General features: G+C 40.2%; 1 protein-coding gene across 2 annotated transcripts in view; it reads right to left on the bottom strand.

Annotated features, from left to right (window-relative positions):
- Positions 1-16,986, bottom strand: part of CNTNAP4 (contactin associated protein like 4) — a 541,886-nt gene that overhangs the window by 64,575 nt on the left and 460,325 nt on the right. For both annotated transcript variants that reach the window (XM_029925564.1, XM_029925565.1), the window contains 3 exons: positions 15,890-15,996; positions 12,377-12,496; positions 1,056-1,253 (listed from right to left, as the gene is read on the bottom strand). In XM_029925564.1, coding sequence (XP_029781424.1) covers positions 1,056-1,253; positions 12,377-12,496; positions 15,890-15,996 — 425 coding nt within the window. The remainder of the gene's footprint in view (positions 1-1,055; positions 1,254-12,376; positions 12,497-15,889; positions 15,997-16,986) is intronic.

Consider the following 16,986-nt stretch of genomic DNA (forward strand, 5'->3'; position numbering starts at 1 on the left):
ATGAATGATATTCATTCATATGAAATGCGTGTCTTTTAAAATTCTTGTCATGCTATCCAGACCTCTTAATCTTAAGACAACAAACAGGGGTGAACATTCACCAAGTGGCTTCATCGTGCAGATGTCTCAGATTCTCTCTAATTTCTAAAGAAGAATATGCCCCGATTCTGCTCCTGGAAAACAGTGTGGGGGAGAGGCACGAGTCAGACAAGGGTCTGTTTTGGACAGACAACAAAGAAGAAGGCCTGGAGCTTTGTAAGTAGAAAAGTGTCACGAAGGAAGTGGTGTTTCTCAAAGCTTAATTCCCTTCATAGAGATTAATATTCTAGGCTACACATCGGCAACGAGAAGATACGAGAGGCGCCTCTGGGAGGCCAGTCGGAAAGCGCCTGCGGAAATCCCAGCATCCCGTCGTTAAGGCAGAGGTGGTGGGGCCCAAGATACTGTCACATAATGAGATGTTCTAGTGAGAAAACACAACCAAAAACAGAATTTAAGAGCAGACTGGTTATTAAAAGTAGAATAAAGGAAAGAGTTAAAAGATGGTTTTCTGATTTCCTATTTACACTGCTGAATAAACTGTTTTCAGCAGCCTATTCTAATTTTCATTTTACCAGAGGCTAGCTGCCAACAATCCATGACAAAAGAGTCACGCGCATAATCACTTTGAGGAAAAGGGAGTCATATTTTCACAAGCTCTTCTCCATGGTAAGACGAAGCGCGTGTGTCACCTGCCCTTCATAAGGGATAAACACTGAGCGCTCATAGAGGACCAGAACGAAGCCCTTTCTGTGGAGCTGGCTGAGGGGCCGGGCAGAGGCTCCAAAGGCAACCGAGGGTTTGAACAAAGCTCAGCGTAAATTGACCTTGTTCTTTCCTCGGGCGAAAGCACTGCTGTGACTTCCAGACTGTGACATGTTTGCTAAGTATACAGGGGGCAGACACTCTCCGCAGCTCTATGCCACCTCCTTGGCATAACTCAAATCCTCAGGAGCTGGTTAAAAGAAGCGCACTGGGCCAGGGGCACACAGGGCCAGATGCCTCGGTTTCCTTACCTTGTTTATTGGCAAGTCGTGACTTCTTGCAGTAGTAGGTGAGCTCCTGTTCGCAGTGCTCCGCAAGGTTAATTGTGGCCTGGAGCTGCTCCATGCTGGCCACATACTCGAAAAACCCAGCGTACGGGTTCTCTGGGTTAGTGTTTCTGACTCTCGTTAGGTCAGAGCCATTGTGCCGTATGACGGTCCATGCAGTTTCTTGTATGCGGAAATGGGGAAGAAAGAGAGGAGACCATCACTAGTCTGCAAAAGTTAAAATAAATAAAGAAAATCAAAATCACCTTTTATCTGAGTCAAACTGTTCTAGTCATCAAACCTCTCTGAGAGGTAGAATCAACACAAATGGGTTCTTAAAATGTTTAAATTATACTAAAGCGACGCTTTTCCCTGAAGTTTATATGATTGCCCTGCATTTGCCATGGGTTTTATTTTACTTTGTCATATAATTTAACCAGAAAACGTTTATGGTAAAAAATATTAAGAAAATGAATTATTAAAATTTGCGACACATTTCATTTCATCCAATAATCCAATATTCTGTTTTTTAAAGATGCATCGTGATTTTATTTAAAAAAGGAAAAAACACCCTGCCTATTTTAATTATAAAACACTGTTGATTAATGACACATCCTGAATTCAGGGATGTTACAATGTGAAAAAAGGTGTGTCGGTGAATTTCTGAAATATTTTACATTATATGATACAAGTGATGATTTTTCTACTCTTAAAAATCATTTCCATTCCCAGCCAAAAAAGGTCAAATTTTTATGGGCTATCTATACCTCTCTCTTCAGACAACATTTAATTATGAGTGTCCATCTATTTCTTTTTAAATCAAATTTTAAATATTCATTTTGGTATTGTGTGATGTGCATAGTTATGGAATGCAATAGGATGTTACTTTCTTGAGCTGAACATATCTGATACAGCATCAGCAACTCAACTAAAATAAAAAATAAAATATCTTAGAGTCCCTGCTAGAGCAATCCCTATTGACATTTGAATGTCTATAAACATTAGCATCATAATGATTACCAAAATTATGAAATGAAATAAAAATCCTACACTGTTTGTAACAGAAGACAGACATATTGTATCTAGCCTTCAACCTTCCCAGCAATTGACTTCACATTATATTTACTGTGATAGATGCAGACACAAGAGCAAATTAATCAAAAGTCCTCTGATTTAATAGGTAAGAAACAGATTGGAAGTTGTCAAAACTCTGCTATCTATGTGCTGTTAAGTCACATAACTCTTCTGTATTACAGAGGACTATTCCAAATTGGAGGAAACAGTAGGTAGAATTTCCTCCCCTCTCCTTAGCTAATACATTCACAGGGATCGGCAATCAAAACAAGGTAAGAAATTTCACTCCCATCCCTCTCCAGGTGGTCACCAAATTTTGAATAGAAAGGTCTGTCTGCAAAATAGACGGGAGGCAACTCTGACAGCCTTAATGCCTTCCATGTGTGAGCGCATCGTTATCTTTCTTGGAAACAATCGCCATTACTTTTATTTCTGCTTTGCATTGCAGCTCCAACTCGACCGGTAAATTACTTTCCTTAAAGAGAACATGATATATAAGCTAACGAAATGAATTATGAATGGCCAGACAGTGACACAGTATAGAGACCGTCAGGATATGGGAGGTGCAGATCTGGAGTAGATGTGCCCTTATGTAGATAGGTAAAATCTGAGCCTCCACTTCCAAATTTAGAAAATAAAGTGGGAGAATATAGGAGACAGTATCATAAAATCTCTATGATTTTAGCCAACTCAACCTTCGCTATTAGAGGTTTATGATGATTGGGCCACTTGAGTGGCTCAGTCGGTTAAGCATCTGATTCCTGATTCGGCTCAGGTCACAATCTCTCGGTTTGTGGGATCCGGCCATACTCGCCTGCTCGGGAGTCTCTCCCTCTCTGCCTCTCCCTCGCTTGCACGTGCTCGCTCATGCTCTCTCTCAAAATAACTAAATAATCTTTAAGGAAAGAAGAAGTTTATGATCATTAACCAGGCAAATCTGCTAACCTAGCCTCCACTGTTCTCTGCTTTTATTGTTCAGCAAAGATTCTTCTTTCCTCGTGGTGAATCAATGGACAGCATGACGAAGCTCAACTCTGGCTGAGCAGCTGCCAAAGGAACAGGACAATATGTCTGCTTGAAGCCTTTGTCTCTCTGCCTTTTGGCTCACACAGAGAGGCGCTTCTCTAGCTTTTTGAATCCACTGGGTCACAGTAAACACATGATTCTAAAGGGCTTTTAGGTGTTGTGAGAAATCCAAGGCCATAATGCACAACAACCGTTGAAGGACCATGCACAGAAAGGTTTCCTTTTGAAATTCTAAAAATTCAATGTTATGGTAGTTTCTGTAAGTGATATCATTTTTTAAAAAATATTGTTTATTTATTTTGAGAGGAGGGAGGGACAAAGAGAGGGAGAAAGGGATCCCAAGCAGGCCCTGCACCATCCACACAGAGCCCCACTCAGAGCCCCACACAGACCTTGAACTCAGGAACCATGAGATCACAGCCTGAGCCGAAATCAAGAATCAGATGCTTAACTGACAGAGCCACTCAGGTGTTGCTGTTTCCATTTTTCAATAAAAAGTGCTACAAAGCATGAAGTTAAACAGATGCTTCAGACAATTTCAGGGCGAAGCAGAGATAGTGGAATCATCACGATGAGCAATGAGAAAATAGGGGCCTGGCAGTCATGCTCCAAATCTCAGGGGCTTAGCAAACAGGGGACTCCCTCAAAACTATTAACCCGGAGCCCCTCTACTGCTCTTTCAGATACGACTACACCACCTGATGTTTAGAAACTATACCTAGAAAGGACACAGACTTTATCACAGTTTGTAGCTCAGCATTTTGTGACTTATTCTATGGGGCTTTTCCACCTGCCTGGGGGCTCTCTGAGAAGAGCGGTCATTTCTGATTTGCTAACCGCCGAATCGGCAGCACGCAGCGCAGCGGCTGGCACGACATGCCCAAGAAGACATTAGTTACCGAACTGAGGGAATAAACACATGAATGAATATAAATGATGTACTGTCCAGACTGGAGTACACCCTTCAGGTTCTGCGGTGGCTGTGAGACTTTCCTTGCCTCTCAGCTGCTTTAGAGCTTTGCCAATTGTAAACTGATGGTTTTGCAAAAGAAGAGTTCTGACACTGTGGAGGGCATGAGATGGTACCCTACGTGTAATTAACTAGTTATCTTGCCTCCTACATGAATTCCATCCACTTACCTGTATCTATCTATCTAGATCTAGATTTAGACAGATGGATGAAGATGGATGCTCAGAGACACAGGATCTTGGATCAGGGGCCATCTGCTCACAGAAAATCTTAGCGGCATCTATGTCCTACAGCCTGATTTCCCGTGGGCCGATACAGAGAGCGCCAGATGCGCCTGCGCATGCCAGGTCCGCACCATGAGACAGGAAACCCTAACGTAGGAGACTTGAGGTTACGGGCAATGGCTGGCACATCTTCTCCTCCCCTCCACAGAGGGAGAGAGGAATTCTGGCTCTGGAATGCAACAGATCTCTGAGGAGAGGCACCAGTGCACAGGTTTTTGGTTTTTTTGTTTGTTTGCCTTTTAATCACTTTTAGAGTACAGGCAAATGCATCTGGAGGAGATAAGCCTTCTAAATCTCTCCAGAGAAATTCATGATCTCTAATTTCCAAGACATATTCATATGAAATTATCCTTTAACACAGGCTTCCAGATTTAATTAATTAAGTCTTACGTATTTGCTTAGCAAGCAAAGCATTGTTTTCCTTACAAGTAATGGTTGTCCACAGACAAGCAAATTCCACCTGTTAGAGGTCAATGCACTCCCCTTTCCTTCCTCCATCTGCACATTAATGTACATTAATGTACCCATAGGTCTCTTCTTCACATTCTCCTTTGAACTGGTTGTAACATCTTACCAGTTTCCTCATTAATAATGTGTTAAAATCTTTACACTGTGTTTTTGAGCCTGCCTAAGAGTCATGATTGCATTTTTTAAAAATTATCTTTTACCAAAGGCAAAGAGAGTTAAGTTGTTGAGGTAAGGAGACACGGAGATGTGAGTAAGGAAAGACAGCTGAAATGGGCAGCTAATCTATGAAATTTAATAAATATACTTAAAGAAATTGAAAGTCAGTTTGGGCCCACCAGTGTCTCTCCCCGAAGAGAGTTCTAATATATAGATTATATGTAAAGCACCTGAGTAATTAAGAACTTGATTTATCTTCGGCTGACTGCTATTTTTTAGGGAGATAACCGTGTAAGGAAAAAACGTGCTGTTTAAGCAACAGACTTGCAGGGCTCGTGTTCCTTCAGGATTAACAGCGGAGGTGGCCGATGTGATGGAAAGCTGTGAGGTCAGGTAGGAAATGCTGTGTTCAGGAAAGCCTCGGAAATGGAAGGGAAGAATGGCCAGTGTTCTGGAGTAAATCTGGATGCAAACAAGGCTGCATCCGCATAAGGACAGTTGGTTATTAACTCCCAGAGCTATCAAGAAGGCCTTACTGTTGAAATCCCTGAAGTAAAAGTAATTTTGTTGTTATAAATCTTATGACTCTCCAGCCCTCCCAGGGGACGGTCTCAGGAGCCCCTATCTCAGAGCTTGTTTAGAAAGCAGAGGCCCAGACCTTGGTCTTGAAATGGACGGAGTCAGTGAAACTAAATCCAGCAGTCTTGGTGGTGGTGCAGAGAGCCATGGAATCAGAATTACCACAGAAGTTTGAAAGCGCAGGCTCAGTGCTTATCAACTGCTCCTCACTGAAACAACTGTCCTTACAATGCAATGTTTGATAATGACAAACAACACCTTGAACATAAAGCTATTTCATTGTAGTAAAAGCAGCGGATTTAGGGGCACCTGGGTGGCTCAGTGCATCTGACTTTGGCTGAGGTTATGATCTCACGGTTCATGGGTTCTAGCCCAATGTCGGGCTCTGTGCTGACAGCTGGGAGCCTGAAGTCTGCTCGAATTCTGTGGCTCTCTCTGCCCTTCTCCCACTCATGCTCTGTCTGTCTCTCTCAAAAATAAAGAAACTTAAAAAAGAAAAAGAAAAAGTAGATTTAGTGTAGAAGAAAAAAGCCATGTCCATTTCTACAGGGACAGCCACTGGGATTCCTTTATCCTGTCTACTTAGTTTTAAATTTTATGTACACTACTCTGTTTAGAAAGGATTCTCAGTCTTTAATATAGTTTGGGAAATTATCCATTCAAAAGAAGTTTCCTTTGTAGTTTTTAGCTTGTAATGCTTAAAGGTATTTAAATCCACGTGGAACCGTTTGTGTGACAATCATTCTAGACTAATAACTGAGTTTTTTTAAGTTACCCATTTGCAAGTTACTGATTCAGCATATTGTCTTGTTTTTATAATTGTTATACTTGATTTATTGAACTAGAAGATATGTGACTGGCTATAAGGAACGAGATGTTGATAGAACACAGTTTTTTCTAGTGGAAAAATGTTCCGACTGGGAGAAAGGAGACGAGGTTTTGGTCCCTGACTGCTCTCTAATGATCCTTTAGCCTGTCTCACCCAACCTCCCTGCTTTCCTCATTTGCAAAACCAGATCAATAGGGAACATTTCAAGCTGTAACATTATTTTTCACTGGGTTGCTACATTCTGGGATTGTCACTTTAGCGTGAATATATTTCAATATTCTGGGGCTTCTGAAGACACTTGGCTGACTCCTCACTGGATTATCTGTATCTCTACTCTCAACGGCTTGCTTTTCAAATGGCTTTAAATGTGGTGAGTGCGCCCTTCAGCATCAAGACTTTCTGATCATTTTGCTGAAGCAAAGTTAACCTGTGTGTGTGCATATACATATTTCCTTCACGTCTCTCAGAGTTGTTACAGAGTTAGCATGAGACTTCACTACGATAAGGCACCTAAGTGGGAAAGTAATGTGATGAGGTAAGTGTTGATTTAATAGAAATGAAATAATTCATTCAATAAAATAAAATGGATAACTCTCTTGTCATTTAGATAATATAAGTGCATATGACCTATAAATTTTGGAATGATTATCCACACAAAGATAACATATGTATGTGTACATATTGCAGATCCTGATTATCTGGAATTGCCTACTGATTGAAATGTATTTGCACCCCCGAGTCATGACCCCAGGCCCTCTTGTACATCCACAGCATGCACACGGCAGCGAAAAGCTCAAGTTGCCCAATCTACACACTTCCATCTGAAGCTAAACCAGGCCAGGCTCTCCTCCTTTCAGCTCTCCTACTGCGAAGAAGTATCTTATTTATGGTCTATTCAGTGCCACGTTTTTCCATTTCTGTGCTGTTCTTAGGATGATTTCACTGTTTTAAATGGCCTTGGGGCACCCGGATGCCTTAGTCAGTTCAGCATCCAACTTTGGTTCAGGTTATGATCTCACGGTTCGTGAGTTCAAGCCCTGCATCAGGCTCTGTGCAGACAGCTCAGAGCCCAGAGCCTGCTTTGGATTCTGCCCCTCCTCTGCTCTCTCTCTCTCGTGCTCGCTCTCTCTCTCTCATGAAGAAATAAACATTAAATTTTTTTTTAAAAAACAGTCCTCAAAGTGCAGTACTAAGGAGCTGCCTAGTACTCCAAGCCCAAGAAGGCTGTCATGTGCCTCACAAGAAAACACAGGGGCTAGAATAAGCCTCACTGAGGTGTGCCTTACATGCCGCAGCTGTGAGTTAAATGTTAATGAATTAACAGTATGTATTAACTAAGGTGTCTTTAATCTGAAACACAAGTCAAACAAGGTCACATACTGATCAGGTGATGAGAATGTTGTGACCAGAGGCTCTTTCAGGAACCTAATCCTACTGCATTCCCCCAGGGGCAATGGTCCAACACTGGCTAACTCAGTGTCTGCTGGTGCTTTGCAGAACACAATGATGTTATCATCACAGATCATGAGAATTGTGTGTGCGCGTGTGTGTGTGTGTGTGTGTGTGTGTGTGTGTAGCCTGTGCCTATGTTTTTTTAAAGCTTTAAAGATTACAGATACTTATCACGTTAGAGGTATCTGATTTATAGAATCAAAACCTTATAAAGCATGTCCTGTGAATACTTCAGGATGCATTTGTCGAACACAGGATTCACAAGGATGTAGGGGTAGACTGTTAAATGTCACTCATAACCCAAGCTGTACAAACAAGAAAAATAGAAAAGTTTTTTGACACTTAAATTCCTGTCTTTCATTGCAAAGTTTTCCTTTCCTGTGAACTACTTTCTCTCTTTTTAAAAAATTTTTAAATTTATTTTTGAGAGAGAGACAGAGTGCAGGCAGGGGAGGTTCAGAGAGAGAGGGAGACAGAGAATCTGAAGCAGGCACCAGGTTCTAAGCTGTCAGCACAGAGCCCAATGCGGTGCTCGAATTCACGAACCATGAGATCGTGACCCAAGCCAAAGTTGGATGTTTAACCGACTGAGCCCCCCGGGCGACCCTCTGTGAACAATTTGTGAATGTATTATGTTTTATCCTCACCTAATACAACAGTCTGTTTTGTGAAGTCTGAGAACCACAGGTCCAAAACAGCGATTCTCAAACCTGGGTACACAGGAGAGCCAACTGGAGAGATGTGTAAAATATTGATTCTATTGTCACCACAACCACTTTGTCAGAACCTGACCCAAGTGCTGTCTCGGGGTCTGTGCTGTGTACAAGAGGGAACTTCACTGAGGAGACACATAGGTGGGAATCACGTGTCTTAGGTTGCTTTAGGTGGGGGACAGTTCTATGGCCTGAATGTTTGTGACCACCCCCCACTCATATGCTGAATCATCAGGTAAATAGGTCAAGAGGGTGGAGGTTAGTATTCTTGTAAAAGAGACCCCAGAGACCCCGTTCGGTCACATGAGAATACCAGAAGTCTGTGGCCCAGAAGAGGCCCTCTGCTGACTATCTGAGTCCACGACCTTGGACTTCCCAGCCTCTAAAACTGTAAGAAATAAATTTCTGTTGTTTGTAAGCTACCCAGTCTGTGGTTATTTTGCTACAGCTGCTCAAACGGACTAAGACAGGCAATGTCTTCAATGACTGTGAGAACAAAGGGAAGACCCCTGATTGTGTGACATGAAAAATCTTTGAAGATAGCTTCTAATTTCCTAATTTTCCCAAATATCTGTTGCCATGGTGTCAGCACCATCCTCCGGGTTTTAGAATTACACATTAACCCAAAGGAACTTGTGCCCCCACATTCACCTGCCTTCTCAGTGCCTCCTTTGAATGTGTCACAGTCATCTCCAACCCAACATGTGTCAAACTGAGCTGCTGGTCTTTGCCCCAAACCTTTCCTGACCACCTCTCAAACACTGGCAACTCAGCTACTCCAGCCGCCCGAGCCAAACTGTGGTGTCCCTTTCGTTTCCTTCTGTTTTCTCACACCTCACATGTCCTTGGTGAGAAAGCCAAAACCGCCTCCCCCCTGCACACTGCTCTTGTCCAGTGTAGGCCTCCACCATCATCTTGCATGGTTCTTGCACTACTTGAACTGCTGTCCAAGCAGGTTTCCACTCCTGTGACAGGCATACGGAGATGCACACATTATACACATATACACAAAGATCTGTATCTTCTATATGGCCATGCCTTTGGGGGAGGGGGTGTGCGCCCGTGTGGACCCCTGCTCCTAGATGGGCATTTCCCAACACAGGAGCCATCAGGATCCCACTAAGGCAGTCAGATTGCATTCCTCAGTGCGTAAAAGTCCCCAGTGTCTTCTCAGCTCCTTCAAAGTAAGTATCAGAGACGTTACAACATTGTTGTAAGGACCTCATGACTCCCCCCCCCCCCGCCCCTGCCTTCCTCGACTCTCCTGCTCTCCCACTGCTCCCTGCCGACTTGCCCTGTTCCAACCACACGAGATTTGTTGCCGGTTTCTGAAAGCGCCCTGAGATCACTGCTCTCTGTGCTTAGCACTCGCTATTCCCTTTGCCGGGAAGGCTCCCACCCCAGATATGCCCTGCCTGATTTTTAAGTAGGGCATCGTCCTCTGAAACACCTCCTGCTTCAATTTCTTATTTCCTTTTTCTGTTCGTTTTGCTCCAGAAAACTGTGACTTCCTGACACAGCGCTATTCAGTGTAAACTCTTGGCAACAATGGAAGAGGCAGCTGCTGAGCAGTGAAAATACGGCCAATGAGATTGAAAAAATGGACAGTGAACTTAATCTTGTTTTATTAATTTAAATTTAAAATTTATTTCAATTCATTTAGCTTTAATAATTAGTTTGTATTAAATTCAAATTGAGGGGGCGCCTGGGTGGCTCAGTCGGTTAAAGCATCCGACTTCGGCTCAGGTCATGACCTCATAGTTCGTGGGTTCGAGCCCGGCATCAGGCTCTGTGCTGACAGCTCAGAGCCTGGAGCCTGCTTAGATTCTGTGTCTCCCTCTCTCTCTGCTCTTTTCCCTCTCATGCTCTGTCTGTCTCTCTGTCTCTCAAAAATAAACATTAAAAATAATAAATAAATAAATATATTTGAATCGAAGGGAGCCTGGGTGGCTCAGTTGGTTAAGCATCCAACTTTGGCTCAGGTACGATTTCACTTTTCATGAGCTCAGGCCCTGCATGGGGCTCTGTGCTAACAGCGCAGAGCCAGGAGCCTGCTTTGGAATCTGTGTCCTCTCTCTACTACCCCTCCCCCACTCACACTCTGTCTCCGTCTCTCCCAAAAATAAATAAACATTTTAAAAAATGAATCAAAATAGGCATTGTTACAAGTGGCTACTATACTATACTACTATACTATATACTATACAAGCTCATCTAGAATCCATTTTTTGGGTATGATGATGAAAGGATCAAGATTCCTTTTTATGACATTTACATACACCTCCCCCCCCCCCCCCCCCCCCCCCCCCCCCCCCCCCCCCCCCCCCCCCCCCCCGGATTCTGCCGGCTCCCCAGCAACACTGGCTGAAAGACCACATTCCCTTCAGTGTGTATCAATGCATTTGGACTAAGTCAGCTTTCCATATGAATCTCCCTGGCCCTTCAAATCTGCTGATAAATCTTAGACTCTGCTTGCCGGTTTCGCCAAAGCAATTACATCAACAAATAAATACTCCACTGGAATTTTAATTAAGCTTTTCACCGAACCAGTACCTGCATGGGAAGAATTGAGATTTATGCTATACTGAGTTTTCTAATCAATGAGATTTTTACATTTCCCCATCTACTTAGAATTGTAATTTATCTCATGAGCATTTTATCCTTATTAGTGTAGAAACCATGCATATCTTTCATTAGATTTATTACCTTGTATTTGAGATTTTTTATGCTATTGAAAATAAAATCTAAAACTTCATTTTGCTTATTGCTGGCATACAGAAATGAAATCAGTTTTTATATTAACTTGATATCCAGTCATCACCCTAAAGTTGTTTGTAAATTATTGAGAATATTCTCAATATATAATCTGGCCAAGAACAAATAATGAGAATCTTAGTTCTAGCTCTCCAGTACTTAGATCCTTCCTTTCTTTCTCTTGCTTTAATGCACTGGCAAGGACCTCTGTTCAAAACACTGGTGAGCAGAGTGATAATAGCACGCATCCTGGGTTAATGCTGGGAACACAGGTAAAGCTTTCAATATTTCCCCATGAAGTATAAATGTGCTAGAGGGATTTGTGTGCGTGCGTGTGAGTACTCTTTCAAAAGTACGGAAATCTCCTTCTGTTGGTAATTTATTGAGTTTTTATTTTCTCTCTTTTCATAAGTGGATGCTGAAATTAACCTAATGCACTTTCCAGGACTATTAATTCCTATTTAAATGTATGTAAGTACTACAAGTCATGCTTACTTTTAAAAAGTAAATAGTCTCCAAAGCTTTCACATGTATCAATCTTCTCAGAGAAATAAAGTCTATTCCTTTTGTTCGGGGACTTAATAAGATACGTTTATTATGGATGCTGAAATTAACCTAATGCACTTTCCAGGACTATTAATTCCTATTTAAATGTATGTAAGTACTACAAGTCATGCTTACTTTTAAAAAGTAAATAGTCTCCAAAGCTTTCACATGTATCAATCTTCTCAGAGAAATAAAGTCTATTCCTTTTGTTCGGGGACTTAATAAGATACGTTTATTATTAGATGTTCTACACAGATACCACATTCACTGAAAATAATAAAGCATTTAAAATCATTACCATTAAACTATTTTTTAAAGATTTATGTCAAGTTCTTTCACTGTACAATATACATTTTAATCAAGCTGCAAATTAGGCCGGCTTTCTTCTGGTTTCAATTGAATTTTGTGTGTTTAAAGCTTCATGCAAATGTAACTATTAAAGTTGATGAACTCACCAGTCATATTGCAATATAGAAGAAAGGGTTCCAGGGGACCACTTCCGTCTGAATCTATATAGTAAAACCCTGAAGTATTTCCTCTGTGCTTATAGGATTCACATGACTTCTCATAGATAGCTGTAAAAAAAAAAGGAACTTCATAAATGAAATAGTAAAAGATGAATCTCTCAAATTTTAATTTGGACAAAAATACTCCAGTGCTAAAATATATATATATAAATATAAATAAATATATATATGTACATATATACATACACACACACATATACACACACAAAGATAAAACATACTTTAAAACAAAACTCATTCTTAATTTACAAAAAGTTAACATGTATGAAAGTAGGCTATATAAAGAAAGGCAGAATGAGGTTGAATTTTGTGGCATATCTTTCTGTTACTAAAGGAATGTGAGATTACTGAGTCTAAATAAAAAATTATTTTTATATTAGGTAAAACAACAAAAGAGAAGTTATGTGTTTTAAATGTTAATATACTTATAAGTATAATATAACATCCATTTTGGACATCCATTCAAATAGATCTTTTGACATCCACTTTGGAATTTCTAATTCTAGTGTCACCTTTTAACAACTTAACATCTGAAACACAATAGTGTAATTTCCTTAAATAATCTGGTATTATCCAATAATTATGGAAAAGAAAAGTTCTAAGTCATGTTGTAACAACTCTCCTTTCTCATAAAAATTATTCATAGATAAAATCTTTTTTTAAAAATGATGACTGGCAAAGCTCTTCATCAATAATTTTAAAAGTAATTTACAAAAGAAACTTTCTCTAATGCTCTGTAATGAGAATTTAAGATAATTAAAATTGGAAGCAGAAGAAATATCTATATTAAATATTCCCTCAGTGATCTCAATGTGTTTTTATACATAATTGGGTGGGTTTCTTTTTTAAGTTCACTTATTTATTTTGAGAGAGAGCATGAGCAGGAGAGGGGCAGAGAGAGAGGGAGAGAGGATCCCAAGCAGGCTCCACACTGTTGGGGCAGAACCTGATGAGGGGCTTGATCCCACAAACCATGAGATCATAACCTGAGCAGAAATCAAGAGTCGGATGCTTACCTGACTGAGCCACCCAGGCATCCCCACAGTTGGATGTTTTTGATTATACAATTATACATTTGCCAAGGACAAGATTTGATACTAATACCTGTGTACGATACACATGTCTCATTGAACACTTGGTCAAACGTACTGATAATCTTCATAAAGCTTTTTATTTTATGAAATGAGAAATAAGTCATGCCCTGAATGTCCTTCCTTGATCTAGTCTAAATTTTTTACTAATAATTTTGAAATTATGTTAATGACTTTTTAGGCAATATGAAATAATGTAACTAACTTGCTCAATGTTACTGAAATTTCAGATAATCATATAGTCTTACTTCTCCATACTTCCACATTCTAATGATTTTATTTTGTTCCTATTATATATCCCATAGGCAGAAATTTAAGGATGGGTTGTTTTCTAGTCACATTTATATTCTGTGCAGTGAAATAGGCATGTAAAATGTTTATTTTATTCACTTCTACATGCACATACATATGTTCATAAATTCTATGAAGGCAGTTGGCAGAATATATAGATAACTTGAGAATCAGGACTGGTATTAGAAAGGACACATGATTTGGGCATCTGGATGGCTCAGTTGGTTAAGTATCCAACTCATGATTTTGGCTCAGGTAGTAATCTCCTGGTTCATGGGTTCGAGACCTACATCGGGCTCCACACTGACAGTGCAGAGCTTGCTTGGGATTCTCTCTTCCCCTCTCTCTCTGCCCTCACCCCACTTGCACTCTCTCTCAAAATACATACATTAACTTTGAAAAAGAAAGGATACATGATTGTATAAGGGTAATCGGGAGTACATATGCTTTATGTGTATGGCTTGATTCTTTATAATATGAATGTTTATAACATATTATTTTCTAATAAAACCTTTTAAAGACTCCATCACTGCCCCTTCCTCTATTTATGCTAATGATAGTGAAGCTTTCACTATAACCAAGTTTGTCCTCCTGGCCCCATTTCTCAGAATGTTTATTGGCCAAAACCCTTCAGCTCCATTTGGACTACCTGTTGAAGAACCTACCAAGTTAACTCCATGCTTCAATCCAACTGTGGCCACAAACGAAAATACTTTATCGACCAATTTTTTTCTCTCAGAATATAAATATTTATATTCGGTCACTGATAACAATTACAAATAAAAAGTCAATTAAAACACATTCAATTAGCTGTTTGTTTGGAGTTAGTTATTACAATTAGGAAGATGGAGGATATAAAACAGTAAACTAGACTGGCCTTCTGCTACTGAACCTGGCTCAGGTCACCTGATCTCTGGTACAGTGAGGGGTGGCTTTAGCAACAGTAGGCATTGTTCATGATGTTAAGATAAGCCGATGCCTAGGAATGACCCTGGCTGCTGTGGTGCAGGGATGAGGGTTAGACCAGGAGCCCCTTCTGCCCATGCCCTGGCTAGCCCTGAATCAGGAACTCTGCGGGTCCCTTCCAGAACCTACAGGGCTGGGAGTCCAGGAAGCTAAATCTCCCCTCTGGCAGGAGGACAAAGTAGTACACAGTGAAGAGATCGGAATGGAGAGACTGATGACTGCACAGACACCCTCGCCTGAAGTCAAGGCTATGGGACATCGTAGAAGGAGGGAAGTTGCTCAGCAATGTCAGTGATAATATGAAAAAAATGTGAGAGAAAAATGAGCGTGTAGATCTTCCCATCTCTTGTACTGATAAAGTGGACATCAAAATGACATATGAGCCTACAACACATGCAAACACTTCATCAACAAAACCTCATGGTTTATAATATACAAAGAGTATTTATTGATGACGATCCCAGATTCTGAAGCATAACTGCAAGTGTTCACATACTCAGTGTGCCTCAGTTATTGAAGGAGGCTTGGGCCAGGTGATTACTCTCCCTCTGCTATTTCACGAGTAAATTAGGGGTAATAACAGCAACCTGCTAATTCAGTGAATTAGGAACATCAGAATTCAATGAATTAAAACATATAAAAATACTAGATAAGTACCTGGCACTTAGAAAATTTTCAATAAAATGAACTATTACAATTAACGTCATTATCTGCCATCCTTATTTCATTATTCTCACTAATGGGTTGTAAGAGAATTTGAGGATTACGCATTCTGTATTGCTTATTATTTATTCATTATCTATGTTTATTCACTATTTATATTTATCCTTGGCTGCCTTTTGTTTTCATACACATTTCCCCTTTGCCAGCTCTCCTACTCTTTTCTATCCCGTTTTATGATCTATTTCTATAAGCTACTTTGACAACTTCATGAAAAGAGGGATGGATTTACAATAAACTAGAAATCAACTGCATGCTAACAGTCAAGGTCGTACTTTCTGATACACGGACATACATGTGCACAGCCACAAAAGGGGAAATGGAACAAGGAAATCGGAACAGAGGCAAGAAGAGGCAAGTGTGTTCGGCTTACAGTTGTGGCAGGTAGCTCCTGTGTAACCAGTGTTTGCACAGTTGCAGTGAAAAGTATTCCAGGACTGGGAACATTCACCGCCGTGTTCACAGTAGTTGGGCAAACACCTACAAAAAGGTGCAGGTACAATCACTACTTTTCATTGAGAGCTATCATAAACTGTCGGTCATGGCCACGTGAAAGAAGAATGTCAACAGTAACAGAAAGGGTACATTTAACATGACTAATGGTTATTCAGTCTGTCATTAAGGTTCTTTAATCACAGAACCAAACCTTAGATCAATAAATTCATCTGATTTCAACCAACTCTCAGTAGTTGTGACTGCTTAATTTCCAACATGTCCTGCCACATCAGAGCACTTTCTTTTCCCTAAGTAACATAACACTTATTCAATAGGCTGCCAGAGACATCAATAGCTTACATAAAATAACAACACTCAATCTTATTGATTTACCACACTGAATATTTAAAGAAAGAAGGAAAAAAAGAAGAGTGAAGAAAAGAAGGAAGAAAGAGGGAAGGATATCTTTATTCATTTTTTGAGTAAAGTGAACACCTCCAGGAATGTTGAAGGTTCACTGGACAGACACACAATTTCATAGCGGTGTGTCAGGTGCCCTAGGGTGCTGAATGGAACTCCCAGGGGCTCCCAGGAGATTTTAGCTTTTCAAGAGAAATAGAGGCATACCCAATACCTGCCCAAACTTGCACAACTTCCTAGCTTGAGGTAGCTCAATTTCAACATTACATCATAATACATTCCTTTTAGTGATGTCCTATATTCAAGAAGCTGAGTTTTCAGTAGTTGCTAAAAATCCAGTACATGTGAAATCAGTGTTGAACAAAAATGAGGGTGACAGTGTCTGACCTAATGCCAACCTTTAAAAAGTTGTGCAGTACTCCACATGTAAACACATGTAATTATGAAGTAGCTGTTTTTAATTAAAAATAAAATTAAAATATTTTCCAAATTATATACTCTATATAAATTATATATAATATATAGCATATTATATATGTAGGTTCCTTTTTCAAAGGGTTACTAAATTTTAGGACATATCTATTAAGCTGTTTGGACCTAAGTTACATTTTAAAT

This window comes from Suricata suricatta, chromosome 16, assembly GCF_006229205.1.
Source record: "Suricata suricatta isolate VVHF042 chromosome 16, meerkat_22Aug2017_6uvM2_HiC, whole genome shotgun sequence".
NCBI classification, from domain to species: domain Eukaryota; kingdom Metazoa; phylum Chordata; class Mammalia; order Carnivora; family Herpestidae; genus Suricata; species Suricata suricatta.